At 47.5% G+C, this 15,591-nt stretch overlaps 1 protein-coding gene across 9 annotated transcripts in view; it reads left to right on the top strand.

Annotated features, from left to right (window-relative positions):
* Window positions 1–8,029, top strand: part of GIT2 (GIT ArfGAP 2) — a 46,962-nt gene extending 38,933 nt beyond the window's left edge. For all 9 annotated transcript variants that reach the window (XM_030860584.2, XM_030860578.2, XM_030860586.2 and 6 more), the window contains 3 exons: window positions 572–760; window positions 4,212–4,275; window positions 4,812–8,029. In XM_030860584.2, the coding sequence (XP_030716444.1) occupies window positions 572–760; window positions 4,212–4,275; window positions 4,812–5,024 (466 nt within the window). In that variant the 3' untranslated portion in view covers window positions 5,025–8,029. The remainder of the gene's footprint in view (window positions 1–571; window positions 761–4,211; window positions 4,276–4,811) is intronic.
* The last annotated feature ends 7,562 nt before the right edge of the window (window positions 8,030–15,591 follow it).

The raw sequence follows: 15,591 nt of genomic DNA, 5'->3' as shown, positions 1-15,591 counted from the left end.
GAGACCGAGCAGCGTGGTCAGGAGGCACACTTCACCACCTGCACCCGCTTCTCTGTTTTCAGACCCATAACGTCCTCAGATATTAAGGCATAAGTTCATAGTTCACACCTCTTCCCATCTCCCATTATTGCCACAGGGGCCTTTTGTTCTTTTACCAGCAGGTTAGACTCATCTCTGAGTCTGTAATGCGCTTAAAGTCAGTACTCCATTTCATTTTCGAGTCAACGTTAGGTTACATCCTGCATTTACATCCCGAGGAATTGGCTCGATTAGGGTGGCTTCATAACCACACACCCTCCCTGCTCCGGTTGTTCCCTCCCTTTCCCCATCTTTAGCCTTCCTACTAGGGTCATCATGTCCACCCCCATGGTAGAGTGAAACAGCCTCTCTATGAGCTGTGGCTGCCTGCTGATGAACCAGCCTTACCCTGAGTCTCCTGTCAGACAGGATAAAGGAAACCACAAAAGCAGCCCACTCGCACCTTTGGCACATGCACATGCTGTGGCTCCTAGAAGCAGAGAGGCAGCTGATAACTACCTGTCACATTTAACCACTTCTTCAATGCTCACAGGTCAAGCAGGAAGGGAAGGCAAAGAAGTACAGTGTGGCAAGGTGATGGCTCAGGCCCAGATGTGGCAGAGCCCCACAAGGCCCCGAGCCCCGTCTTCCCCAGCACCGAAGACGTCATCCGGAAGACTGAACAGATCACTAAAAACATACAGGAGCTCTTAAGAGCAGCCCAAGAAAATAAACACGACAGGTAAGGAGGCTTGAATATCCGGCCTGGCAGGACGTGTGCACATGCTCTGGAAGAGATGCTGCTGCTCCCTTACAGATGGGGATTTTTTTTTTAATATGCTCACTTCAAAAGTTGTTGAAGGGCTTCCCTGGTGGCGCAGTGGTTGAGAGTCCGCTTACTGATGCAGGGGACGCGGGTTCGTGCCCCAGTCCGGGAAGATCCCGCATGCCGCGGAGCAGCTGGGCCCGTGAGCCATGGCCGCTGAGCCTGCACGTCCGGAGCCTGTGCTCTGCAACGGGAGAGGCCAAAACAGTGAGAGGCCCGCGTACGGCAAAAAAAAAAAAAAGTTGTTGAAAATTTCAGGTTTATGTAACAGGCTTAAAAACAAATTTGTTTTTTTTTTATGTAGTATTTTTAATCTTTCATCTTCTTATGAAGTGCTCTGAATTAGCTGCCTCTAGAGATAGAACTGCAGCATATTTGGGGTAGTGACATTCCCAGTTCTTGAGGTGAAAGAAGCTACCTCAAAACTAGCAACACATTCTCCCGGCCACACTGCTGTCTGTGGTCTCCTTAGCTGGGGAGAAATCTACTGCCATAGAAGGTATCCTGAAATGAACCTGATTTCTTACCTTTTTCCCTCATGCATGTGCACGTCTAAGAAGCAAGTGGTTTTTAGAAAAGTTGATCTAATTGTCACGCAAATCATTCTCTGCTCCTGAATGAAGAGTCTGCTCACTCTGGGCAGAACCATATCTTGCAGAGTTATTTCTTACTGCAGAGAAGGGTCCAGCTCTCGTTCTAACTCACCCCTCTGTCCTCTGGTAAGTTGTTAGCTGTTGCAGGTGGTATCCTAGTCTCACGCGGCCGGCCTGCTCCAGACACAATCATGACACGTTTAACATCATCCCACTGAGTTTATGAAAGCGGCAAAATTTGATCAAAACCCAAGAACAATCTCATTGTTTTCATTAAGTCAGCAAAGTTTAGGGCTTCGGTGAAGAACTTCTCTCCACGCCTTTGCACGAACAAAAGTTGTTCAAGGAACACAGTACTGCTTCTTCTTTTTCCTGTTCTCTTCCATGAAAAGATGCACCAGTGTCTTTTGCATTCTCCGTGTCCCTCGCACTGCCATGCTCACCTCCCCATTTTCTACCCTCTTCCGTTTTGCTGTACAGTTCAGACTTCTCCCAGTGTCATTATTTCCCACTCAGTAGGAGAGGAATGGTCAGTGTTTATTGAAGGAGCAGAGCTAGTCTTCATGGATGGACTGCTGGAGGCTCCTCAGAGAAAAAGAGGAACCTGCATAATTTCTCAGCCTCCTTCCACGAAAATTATATAGCTGTTTATCGCTCCCCTCCCCCGGACATCCTCTTTATCACATGCCCTTCCTGCCTCACACGCTACAGGTGTGGAGTTCCTCTGCTCCTCACCCAGCCTTGGCAACAGGCAACTTCATTACCACATTACATAAAGCAAAACGTTTCACACCTCAAACGTATCAAGGCACCGTGAAAACAGGGTGAACTCTTTCCCTGGGGCTCTCCCACCATTGAACAGCATGCTTCACTTCTCATTTCCCCCAGCTCAGAAGTGCCTTGCTCATATTTCAAACAGCAGCCAAAAACTATGCTTACATTAAGTTTCTCTCTTTGATGGTTATCAAAAATATAAATATCTGCCCTGGAGCTGTTTCTGGCTTCAAATATCACAATATGTGGTGCTTGGTACAGTTTGGGAAGTTTCTTTTTTTTTTTTTTTTTTTAAGATGTACAAATCCATTCAATATATGTCATGATCTGTTTTCTGTAAGAACCATGAGAGAATGATGCAGAGATTTTTAATCATCAACTCACTTTTTTGGTTTAAACTAGAATTGGTCTAGAGAATTTATATTTTATAAATTGTTCAGTGTTCTCTTAAAATCTCTGGTTCCTTGTGTATCTGAGACACTTTCTCTTTTTTTTGGCTGCATTGGGTCTTCGTTGCTGCGCGCGGGCTTTCTCTAGTTGCGGTGAGCGGGGGCTACTCTTTGTTGAGGTGCGCGGGCCTCTCATTGCAGTGGCTTCTCCTGTTGCGGAGCACGGGCCCTAGAGTGCACGGGCTTCAGTAGTTGTAGCACGTGGGCTCAGTAGTTGCGGCACGCAGGCCCTAGAGTGCACGGGCTTCAGTAGTTGTGGCGCACGGGCTCTAGAGCACAGGCTCAGTAGTTGTGGCACACAGGCTTAGTTGGTCCACAGCATGTGGGATCTTCCCGGACCAGGGCTCGAACCCGTGTCCCCCGCATTGGCAGATGGATTCTTAACCACTGCGCCACGAGGGAAGTCCCGACACTTTCATTTATAATCTTGCATTATATGAATTAAACCCATGCCTTTTTCTCTTGTTTTCTCCTCTCGATATCCATTGCTTATGCTCGTCCTAAGTGGACCAGTAGCCCATGCAGACACGGTCAGGCTTAGTCCTGGTCCCCTGGGCTGAGCAAGCTCCCCACAGCCCCTGACCTTCCCTCAGCCTGGTCCCATCCCCTCAGCCTCCAGCCTCACTCCCTGCCTGTCTCTGTTTCTGTCTCTCTCTCTTACACACAATTACACAGTCCAGGGATTACTGCATATTATGCACAAAAGCCTTTTCAAGGAAAGATAACAAGTTGTGAACATGGACTCCCTGTGGTAGAGAAGGAGGAGGACTTTGTCATTAATCTGCATGTGCTTTCTTTCGTGGCTTATTGAGGACTTCCTAAAATATGTCATAATGTGAGTTTTTGAGAGATGTCCTTAGGAAAAATGTCTCCTCTATGTAACAGGAGGAAAGGGTGAATTATATTTCTGGGTCAAAATGAAAACCATAACCAGCAAAACATAAAAAACTCTTAGGTGTGGATCTCAGTTAATGCTCAAGAAACATTTGTGGCTGATACAGTGGTTGCTGTGGACATTGCCTTTTTTTGAGGGTCTTTGTCACCAGATGGGTTGTTGCCCCTTCACATTTGCAAGTTAAGTAACTCCTATGCATTGGTGTTTTTGTTATTACATGGTGTATGGTTCTAACTGCTCATAAAGGTAAAAGTCGGGAATTCCCAGTTGGAAGGCATTTTGGTATAATTCAAACCAGTTTCTTGAGATGCAATGATTTAATTAAAATGTAGGCAGTATTAATTTAAATGAACACCTTGAGGAGGTGTAGATACCTTTACAGACTAACTGTTCTGTGGTTCCACCTGGCTGGTAGTGGACATTGCCTACATTCATACCTGGAGACTGTTTTTGTCTGATTGAATGAACTTTCAAGAAAGGATGGGGCCCCTGCTTTATCACAGAGCACCTCCTGTTGATGTGGGATCCACAGCAGGTTGGCCGTGGCCTCAACCCCTTTGTTACAGGAATGTAAATGGGACCTATTCTTAGCCGAGTATTCTCTGTCTCTGAATTATTTTCACTGTCTTTGAATAACCTTTTCAATATTCTTGCAGTTATATTCCCTGCTCAGAGAGGATACATGTAGCTGTTACAGAAATGGCAGCATTATTCCCCAAAGTAAGTCACTCCCTACTAACTTGGTTCAGATCCCTTTTAATGAACCGTAAGAAATTTCTTTATGACCTTTACATTATATTAATCTTTTTGTAGCACAGGAAGTTTTGAATATGCAAATAGCCATATAGAGCTTTGAAATACTTTTTGTGCTACATGAGTATTGATTTGGGTTTAATAAGACAAGAATGTACAAGCCAAATGCTGAAAGGTAAAGCATTAATAGAATGAAATTTTATCTGGAATATTTCACCCAAGTGGATTAATATTTTTCAAAAACCACTTCAGTATAGCACTACTAAATGCATACTATTAAATACACTGCACGCACTTTGACCTTTGAGACAGAGCCCTTCAGCATCCGCCACACTGTGGGTTGCCAAGCTTGCAATGTTCCGAGCACCCTCAGTGAAAAAGTGCTGGACAGAACTGCTGTTCACTGTGGAATAGTTTGAGTTGTTTTCTGAGGAATGCTTGTCCGTGCTCTCGGATACATCCACCCTGCAGTTCATGGCGAATGCCTATGTTTTTCTGTTTAGAAACCCAGGTCCGACACGGTGAGGACTTCCCTCCGTTTACTGACATCCAGTGCCTACCGACTCCAGTCGGAGTGCAAGAAGACCCTCCCAGGCGACCCGGGCCCACCCACGGACATCCAGCTGGTCACGCAGCAGGTCATCCAGTGTGCGTACGACATCGCCAAGGCCGCCAAACAGCTGGTCACCATCACCACCAAAGAGAACAACAACTGAATGGCAGGGCTGGCCCGGCCCTTCTGTTTTTGAGGCTTTTCTAAGTCCCGTTTCCAATTTAGACATGGAACTCTTCCAATTTTTACAGAAACAAACGTTTAATGAAAATTTAAAACTTTTTAAAAGAAAATTCAGTATTATTTTTGCATGTTTTCTAACAAATTTTCAACTATTAATTTAACCCACTTGCCTTACTTGTGCCTGTTTGCCAGTTTACCTTCTGACGTGCTGTTGTGCTGTCCGTGACCGTCGAGTTAATGATCATAGATATCCAAAAGCAGATCTTCATTGTTTAGAGTATTTTAGAACTTTTCCATCCCTTCAGACTCCTTGCCTATGGCTAAAACTATAAGAGAGAGTTTTACTGAAACATTCTCTGGAGAGAGTTGGGTTAAAAAAAAAAAAGTCAGCATTGTCTGTTCCCTCTCAAGTATTGTGCAATAAGCAGATTTTCCAGCTTCCACTGCAGAATCTCTTAAGTTTGGGGTATCTCCAAGCAGGCATGTTAGAGAAAGGACTTTGCCACTTTCTAAAAATAGTGTAACAATCTCTCTTGGAAGGAAACAATGAAGTGTTCAATTTCTTTTAACTGTTCTATCATATGAGGTGTTCTCTCATCTAATTTTTTGATCCTATCTTCTATTTCTATTTTACTATCATCCTCAAGTCTCCATGGCATCCGATAAGCACTCATGCTCCCTATCGTGTGTCCCTTGGCCGTGTTATCACGCACACTCTGTGGAGCCTCAGTCCCACGAGCCGTAACTAATTTTGTCCCTCCCCATTCAGATAGCACTGCCATAAACGGTGACAGGAGCAGTGATCTGCTCCCCTTACTCCTCTAGCCGCCTAAAGCCTTCCCACACGATCTGCTTCGCATATCTCGCCACCTTTAAGGACTTCTTATGAGGTAAGATGTGTACAATCACCTGAGTTCGCTTCTCTTCCATTATCTCACTGGTACTTCACAATTAGACATCACCTTTCAAGGGACTTCCAATGCAGGGGGTGTGGGTTCGATCTCTGGTTGGGGAGCAAGTTACTAAAAAGAGCTTTGTTGTTCTAAAAGCTAAAGCATATTCCTTCCTGCTTGTTCCCGCAGTTTTGTGTGGGTGTGGCTCAGACCCTGACCTAGACCAGAGGGGCCAGGTGGTACTGACATTGGTGAGTGAAGCGAGCCAGGTGCCCAGGGCAGGGGACAGTGGGGGAGCCCGTGGCACATCAGTGGTCACAGCATCTCCCTGGCTCCACTCAGGCTGCCACGTGGAAAAGTGGGCCTGGGGTTGCTGGAGCTTTGATTTGTCAGGAGACACCAGATATTTTTTGTGCCGTCTCTCCATTTGTAAATGTTCGCAACTCATCTAAAAGTGTTCACGGCACACGTGTGGGTGAGCTTAGGCCTCTAGGCTGCCAGCTCACAGCTCTGCTGTGTAGTGTGAGGGCCTGGCTTCCCTGGTCTCCCCCGGTTTAGCCTCTGGACCTTACCTGTAGCGTGGCCACTGTACCCTGTGATCAGTTGCTGTTAGTCCTTGTTTCACCCATCTTTTCTGTCCCATAGCGCTCGTTCACACACGTGAAAAAGTCAAAATAATCAAAGTTGGCTAAAAACATTCTCAATAAGCCTGTATTTTCACAGAACTGTTTGATTCACAAACACCTTTGTAGTGTGACCGAATGCTGTCGGAGAGGAGAACCGCAATGGTGTTTGGTTTACTAAGTCACTGTGAATGGGTGCTTTCGCCGGCTTTTGCTGCACTGAGTAGTGTGGGGAAAGGGTCCACATCTCCAAGACTTGTCTGCACAAACCTAAGTGCCGTGCTCTTATTGGATGCTGAGGGGACGCCTTCTCGAGGAATGTCTTCTACCTTAAGTTCAAGCACTGTCTGAGAACCTTTTCTGCATGCTGCATGTACCGGGCTGTCCCTCCTCTTCCTTGCAAACACGTGCCCTCCTGCCAGGCCTACATGGGCTCCTCGGGAAAGGCCCAGCAGCAGTTCAGAGTCAGTGCCCTTGGCCTCCCGGGGAGGACGGGCTTCTGCATAATGAGTCGCCTGCGGTGGGTGAAGTGGTGTCTTCACTCCAACACTCAGGACCTGCAGTGGAGGACGCTGTTTCGTGCCCCTGGAGAAAGTCAAGGAACGTGGGGACCACCAAAGCATTTCCCGTTGTGAGAACACCACAGGAGGTTGCTCTGTTAACCCACAGTGCCAAAACCCGGGAAGGAAGTTCCCAGGTGGAGTGACAGGAGGGCCACAGCTCGTCCTTCTCATCAAAGTGCCCTGCCCGTTTCCTCGGCCCTGAGAGGCCGGGGTTAGAGGTCCCCGGGGCCTGCGGACAACTCGCACCTTGTCTGAACAGTCGTTCACCGTCTTTTGCACATGGGTTCCACAGCCTTGCACTAGTGTCTGCGTTCTGTAATGTCATTCTCTTACCCTTGATTCTCAAATCCCCGCCCCCTCAAAAGCCCCTCGGAGCTGAGAGGTCAGAGGTAGGAAACCGGCATTTGCCACTTGCTGTGGGAGACGGCTCCACCCCTGAGCTCCTTCAACTGAAGTCATCTTCTGCCTCGGCATGCAAATAGTTCTTATTGCCAAAGAACAATGAATCGGGCCCAAAGACCAAATACAGCCTCTCATCAATTGGAACTATAAACGCACAACTCAGGAGCTGTCCTCCAATTCCTCCAGCGGTTTAAGCTGCGGAACCAGAGTGAGACCGGCATGAGTGTCCTCCGCAGCCACCCTGAGCTCCCAAAGCAGAGAGTTTTCCTTCTTTCCTTGTCCCGGTTGAAGGTCACCTTGATTTTACAAAAGAAAATGCTGCATAGGAAAAATGAAATGCCTTTTATTCCAATGTGTTTTATCCATGTCACCCATTATTCTGTACTTATTTTTCCTGTTTGTTGTACATTCTATTCCTGTAATTATTGTTCATCCCTTTAAGCGTTGTAAAATCGTTTTGGAATTTGTGCCTGCTAGTTATGCAATAAACAGGCTCTGTAAGTGTCCTTGTGGTAATTCTATGCTTCCCATCAATAAGTTGATGTTTCCAGATACTAGGTCAACGTTCCTAGAAAGTTCTTCCCACAGAACCTCATCTTTGATAAGAGATGGTATCAAATGTGCCTCCACCCTGGGGGGGCTCTGTCCGTTTTCAGAAAGGATGACCTTTTCCTCCTCTGTGCTCAGCAGATAGCTTTCTTACGAGAAGTCCTGCATCAGGGAATCAGTTCCATGTATCTTATCATGATGCATTTACTCCTCACGTTAAATTTTGTAAATTCAGCGAAAGCCAGCCAAGCACAGGTGCCCTCACTTCTCCTGGGCAGGTGATCGGGTGGCGAAGTCAGTTCGGTCTCTCGAGGCCCCCAGTCTTTTACTTTCAGAGCCGGGCTGTTGTGCGGGTTCACATGGGAGAGCTGTGGGATAGATTCACACTGGGTTCAACAAGGATACCCACAGTCCCCAACAACTGTCCTCCCGACGGGTGACTTGGGGCACTTCTCCCAAACGGAAGAAGGGGTGGGGCAGCACGGGTGCCTTTCTAAGCGAGAAGTCCGGGGAAGATGGAGCACCCTCTCTGTGTGATCCAGCTCGTCCGAGGACCTCGCAGTTCAGACCCATCAGCTCACTCCCAGAGGCAGCTCCTAGGGCAGGGGTTCTCCAGTGAGCCAGCATCAGAGCCCCTGGAGGGCTTGTGAAAGTCTCCTGTTCATCTCTGATTCAGCAGCTCTGGGGCAGGGACCCAAGAATCTGCGTTTCTAACAGGGTCCCAGGGATGCTGCTGGTGGTGGTCCAGGGACCACACTCTGAGAAGCACCGCTGTAGGCCATTTTTAGGCCCCGTCACCAACACCACACAGCTCCTTGCCTTCTGCTTTCGAGACATGCCTGGGACCTGGGACCCTTTACTGCAGTGTTGGAAAGCTTGCACCTGGACCCACCTCGCCTCAAGCTACAAAATACAGAGAAACTATATTCGACTAAAAATCACTGTGTGCATGGGCAGTTGGGGCAAATTCTGGACCCAAAAGATACAAAAAGACAAAAAAAAAAAAACAAAAAACTGCCATTTCTGAAGAGCCAGGAGCAAAAACAGCGTGTTGGGAGCAAAAGTAGGGTACTGAGCATGCTCCCTGCACTCAACACCACCTAAGGGGGAGGTAAAATACCTAAGCCACCCCTCCAGCTAGACCTCTGGACACATCCCTACCCTCACCCCATATAAGGAACAGGCTTGCCCCACCTGCCAGCTAGCGAGCAAGCCAGGGAAACTTTTGTTTGTTCTCGCTCCCCCCGGCTGCCGCAGGGGCCCCAATAAAGTCTTGCCTGAATTTCATGTCTGGCCTCTAGTCAATTTCTCTTGATTGGGGAAGGCCAAGAACCCTGGTCGGTATCACTTTTAGCCATGTTTTTGTAATAATTATAATTAAAGCTCACATTTATCAACTATTTACTCTGTGCCAGGCACTGTGCTGGGTTCCTTATGTATATTAACTTGTTGAATCCTATCTGCAGCCCTATGAAGCAGGAGGAGTTGTTCCCATTTTACAGATGAGGAAGTTACACTTGAGGTTACGTCCTGCATCCAGAGATGAGGGAGAGCATGTGAGTTATTGTCAGTCCGGTGTGTCTTCCTCGTAATCAGCCAAGGTGGGTTTTCATGACCCTAGAGGGGTCTGTGACTAAGGAGCTCAGAGAACATGGCCTCTGTGCGGAGGTGAAGCCTGGGGAGGCTGCATCCCTGAACGTCTGTGTAAGACGTGATGTGAGATTATGTGAATAAAAGGCATTAGTAAGTAACCAGGGCACAGTCTTCTTGTGCCCATAAGACGTGTCTCACCCTTGAGCCCCAGGCACCAGGACCCCTCCAGCATTTGTTGAGCGACCGACTGGCAGGACTGTCCACTGGCTCCCAAGCACCATGGGCATTGCTTTCCCAACCGTGGGGCTTCACAGAGGCGGCCTCACCACAGGGACAGCTCGGAGGCCATCTGAGGTTGACACTCTGCGAGGCTGTCCAGGAGCCGGCCCCCATGGCCCACGGACGCCGGGCAGAGGTGGCCACCAAACCAGAAACCAGAGCCACACCGGGTGGGACGGATTCCTTCATAGCTTTACGGGGGCATGTGGCAGCTCACCACAGAGCAGGTCCCCGGGGAGGGGCCTCTTGGGACAAGGAAAGGCACAGTGAAGCCCTGCTTCATCCTGCCCCCCCAAACATACCATCCTCCCTCCCCCACACCCAGGTCCTTGTTCACAAGCACAGCTTCCCTGACCACGCTCCCCAAACTTCCCAGCCCATTTCTCACCCCAGTGCATCTTCTCCCCCAAATCCCTTTTCACCCCTCACCCATTCCCAACACCTTCCCCTCTCTTCCCTCTCAGGCCCCTCACTCCCCTCCCTTCCTCTCCAGCCCTTGTAGCACCACCCTCTGTGTCCTGCCCCTGCCCTCAGCCTTCTCTCCACTTCCTTTCCCTTTCAGATCCCCAGGTAATTACCTCTCACTGAGCCTTGGCCTCTTCTCTTGCCTTAGTCCTGTAAGCTCCATCTTTCTCCCAGGTCCTACTTTCCTCAGGAGCCCAGGACACATTACGGACAGGAAGTCTGGTCTTAAAATTTGCACACACATCCCCACCCACACGATGGCCTAAGAGTGGCTCTTAGCCCTCCTCGCCCCACACCTTGCTATCTGCTTCCCTCTCCCAGCCCTCCCCTCTCAGGACCTCTCCCTCTTTCAATACTTCCCCACCCTACCCCACCCCGTTCCTTTCAGACCAGAAGGGCTGAGTTCATACTGGCACTCGTTGTGTGCGGTCACTGGGCTAAGTGCAATTTTCTATGGTAGCAACTGAAACAACCCCCCATTTTGCAGATGAGGAAACTGAGGCCCAGTTAGTGGTGGCGGAGCAAGTCAGAGCACAGGGCCTGTGCTCAACCATGGGGCTCTTCCTGGCACAGTGGACCCTCCAGGATGAGGGCTGCAGGAATGTGGCAGATAGCAGACCTTCTGGAAGCAGAAGAGGGTGAGGAATGGCCACGACCTGGATAGAGGTAAGGTGGGAGGGAGGTGTGGGGCAGACTCAGCGGCAATCCTCTTGCCTGGGAGCATCAGAGAGGAAGGCCAGGATGCTGGTCTCTGTGTGGTCTTCTGCCCACCCTGGGTGCCGGGGGAATTTAAAGGAATGTTGAACACCAAGTTTTTGTTTTGTCTTCCAATTCCGCGTTTACCACAGTATTTCTTGTCTTTTCTGTCTGTTTCAAATTGAGACATTTGGTAACCACTACTCAAAGTCAGACTCTGATCTGTGAGTGGAGGATGTTGCCCAATTCAGCTGTTTCAACAGTTCAGGGCCTCACAGATCCCACAGGGCATGGTAGAGGCACCCAGGTCGGTCCTTCTGGAAGGAGCAGCCCTATGCCTGCTGCTGGAAGCCAGGGGGGCTCCCTCCAGGGGACTGGATGGGACTCCCTGCACTCAGGGAGGGAGGGAGGAAGCTGGCTCAGTGGAGGAGCGCCGCCTATCCGGCCTGCTTCTTCCTATTCAAGCAAGGTGGAAATCCTGCCAGAGTCCAGCAGCAGAGATGAGGGTGCTTCCACCACTGGCAGGTTGTTTACTGGGCAGGGGAGGAGGCGGGGATCCTCTTGGCAGGAAAAATAGGTCCATTTGAGCTTGGTGGTTTCGGTATCTATCTTACCCATCCTCACATCCCCATTCTCCACTTTTCATGGATGAAGAAGAACTGGCCCAAAGAGGGGTCACCTGGCCTCTAAGTGGTGGGGCATCAGGACAGGAACCCGGGCCAGCCTGGGCCACAGCCTCTGCCCTTCCCCCTCCATTCTGTTCACCCTACCTCCCCCAACCTGGACTCTTATGTACAGAAATATGTCTAACGCATCCATGCAGAATTATAATGTGGCCCCCTGTGTCTCCGCCACCAGGTCAAGAAACAGAGCATTGCCTTTGCATTAGAAGGCACCATGGGTCCTTCCTGCCCTAGACTTTAGTGCTTCCTTGCTTTTGGTTGAACACCTGTGTGTACCCCTTTTTAAGTAAGAGCTTTCTTTTGCCTGTTTTCAAACTTGTAACCGGAGCCACTGATGTATGCTTTTCTTCCTTCACATTGAGATTCATCTAGGTCAACGTGCGTGTGTAGCTCTATTTAGTACATTCCCCATGTTGTGCAGTCTTCACTGATCGTATACACCATGATTTATCTATCTAGTATTTTATGGATGGACGTTTGAGTTTAGTTTCTGGCTCTTATGAAAAATACTGCTTTGAAAAATATATCTTCTGGTACATGTATTGTATGTTTCCGTAGGGTATATGTATACCTAGGCGTGGGACTCCTGGGTCATAGAGATGTGCATCTCCAAACTGTAACATGTTTCCATGCTGTCTTCCAAAGGGTTGTACCAGCAGAAGATGAGATTTCCCCTTGTTCTACATCTTCATCAACAGTGGTGTAATAAGCAGTTTTAATGTTGCCAATCCAGTGGGCTTGTATCTAGTGGTTTTAATTCGCATTTCCTGATCTATAATTCAGCTGCGTGCTTTTCCATGTTTATCATAGCCATTTAGATTTCCTGTTTGGTGAAGTGCCTGTTTGAGTGTTTACCTATTTTTCATTAGGTGCTGTTTTTTTTCTTTTTAAATTATTCATAGGAGGGTTTTCTTTTTTTTTAATGTTCTGAACATTTTGTTGCTATCTGTGTTGCAAACATCCTTGCCCATTCTGTGGGCATGCCTCCCTCTCAGGTGTCTTTTGAAGATAAGCTTTTTTAATGTAGTCAGATTTATCAATCCTTTCCTTATGGTTAGTGTGCCTTGGGTCTTAAGAAACCTTCCCTACACTAGATTACTATTATGTTTTATTTTGATATAATCGTAGACCCACAAAATAATTGCAAAAACTGTACCCTGTGCCCTTCACTCAGCTTCCCCCAATGGTGACATCTTACATAACTATAGTACAGTATCAAAATCAGGACACTGCTTTTGGTGCAATCACAGACCTCATTCAGATATCATAGATTTTAGACACATTTGTGTGTGTGTAGTTCTTGCCATTTTACCACGCAAGTAGGTTCCTGTCACCACATGAAGATACAACCTGCTGCATCACCAGACACCTCCCTCCTGCTGCCCCTTGAGTCATACCTGTCTCCTGGCAACCATGAATCTGTTCTCCCTCATTTTCTCCTTTCAATAATGTTATATATGTGGAACCATATAGCATGTGACCTTTTGAGATTGGCTTTTTCACTCAGCGTAATACCCATCCAAGTTGTTCAGAGACCGAGGTCATGGGGAGGGGCCCCAGAACCCACCGTAGGACTGTGTCCTGACCAGAAACCTTCCACACCCATATTTGGAAATGGGTCCTTAATTTTTCCTGCCAGAGGGTAGGAAATACCTCCTTAAGGAATAGAGGCTGGGTTATTTAGTTTGGGTTTATCTTGTAGTTTTGTTAATTATCTAGTATTTGCCTTTTTCTTTGTTTTTTTAATAACATTTTCCCCTCATTTCAAAGGTTATAAATGTTCTCTGTGGAAAATATAGAAAAGCACCCAAAATGAGAAATACCCATTATCCCAACTTTGAGAAATACCCACAAAGTAATAGTATGTTTCCTTAAAAATGAAGTTACGTAGCTATTGCTTTTGATCAGCTTTTTAACACAGCATGAACATTTCTCCAGAATTTTCAGAAAATTTTAAGCATTCCATTTCATTTTAATTCACTGTATAATACCCCAAACTCAAACAGCCTCCTCGTGTTGGACATATAGGTTATCAGTTTTTGCTATTCTAACTAATGCTGTGAGGAACATCTTTGTTCCAGTCTGATTGTTACTTATGTTCCTGGGCTAGGGGGCAGCTTGGTGCATTTAGGGAGGGCTCCTGGAGGGCTAGCCACTGTGGGGCCTGGTAGGCCAGGGGAGGATTTGGGTCTTGGTCCTAAATGCAGAGGGACACCATTGAAGACAGTGGAAGATTTTCATTTCAGGTGTGTGTTTGTAAAAGATCTGCAGAATGGAGAGAAAAGTGAGGTGGATGGGTGACTTCAGGCAGAAGTCAGTGGTAGGGATGAAAGATAGATGGTGGTGAGAGGGAGCAAAGTGGATGGACTCAGCGATTTCAGGTCAAAGTAGCAGGACTCAGTGCCCTGGGGTATGGCTCCTGCAGCGGGCAGGTGGATGGTGATGCCATTCACTTATCTGAGAACGCCACAGGAGGGCCAGATGGCTGTTGCTGTTGTTTCGTTTAATGATGGGAGTTTAGGAGAGATCTTTTGATTATTCTTGTTGTGCTGAATTTGAGGCATCTTTGGGACATATAGTGGAGATGTCAGAGCGCTAGCAGATATAGGAGTCAGGACCAGAGATACAGATCCAGGAGTTATCGATGTGTACCTGGCACTGGATGCCAGGGACCTGGCTCACATCATGTAGGAAGGGCCTGTGTGGTGCCTGGGCCTGACAGGCTGGCAGAGGCCAAAGCAACTCTGCACAGGTGCCCAAAGAACCCCGCTTGTATCGTCAAGAATGTGTATGATAACTGTAAGCCAGGCTGTTCAGTTTGTCTCAGGAGTGACAAGTCAGCAGCATGAATGACAGTGCCACACGGCTTGGTTAATCGCACACATGGGGAACTCTCAACACGGCAATGTTCTCTACCATAATTGTTTCTGCATAGAAATGGAGGATTGGGTGTTTAGGGGGAAAAAAATGAGCAAAAGAGAAGTCTTTTAGGTCAGCTAATAACCAAAATGAGAAAAAGAGTGCCAAAGCCCTACAAGGACAGTGTCACAACATAAAACAAGGCTTTCCCATCATCATCACTGTAAGGCTGAAATAGTTCTTCTAGCCAGAGATAATCTTGAATGTGTGCAACATAAGTTATGTGTCCATATGTTTATAGAAACACTATTTTTATTATTTACTTTCTGGCCTTGCCACATGGCATGTGGGATCTTAGTTCCCCGACCAGGGAGTGAACCTGTGCCCCCTGCACTGGAAGCACTGAGTCTTAGCCACTGGACTGCCAGTGAAGTCCAAGAAACACCATTTTTAAAAGAAAAAAATTAGAAGCCAAATGAGAATGAATAAATAATAATACCATCATTAATACCATTTATATTAGCACCCCAAAAATGAAATACTTATGTATAAAGTCTTAATAAAAAATTAACTTAAAAAATCACATGCTGGGCTTCTCTGGTGGCGCAGTGGTTGAGAGTCTGCCTGCCGATGCAGGGGACGCGGGTTCGTGCCCTGGTCCGGGAAGATCCCACATGCCGCGGAGCGGCTGGGCCCATGAGCCATGGCCGCTGAGCCTGTGCGTCCGGAGCCTGTGCTCCGCAACAGGAGAGGCCACAACAGTGAGAGGCCCGTGTACCACAAAAAAAAAAAAAAAAAAAAAATCACATGCTTATATCCTTTGAGGTAGATTTTTTTTCTACCTTTTAGAACTTCTGAGTGATCATAACATTAAGTCAGAAAGTAAAAAACCCTCTAAAATGAAGACACGACAATGTCAAACTCCATAAAATAAAATTCCAG

This window comes from Globicephala melas, chromosome 13 (genome assembly GCF_963455315.2).
Source record: "Globicephala melas chromosome 13, mGloMel1.2, whole genome shotgun sequence".
Classification (NCBI taxonomy): domain Eukaryota; kingdom Metazoa; phylum Chordata; class Mammalia; order Artiodactyla; family Delphinidae; genus Globicephala; species Globicephala melas.
This window is presented reverse-complemented; position numbering and strand designations above follow the sequence as displayed.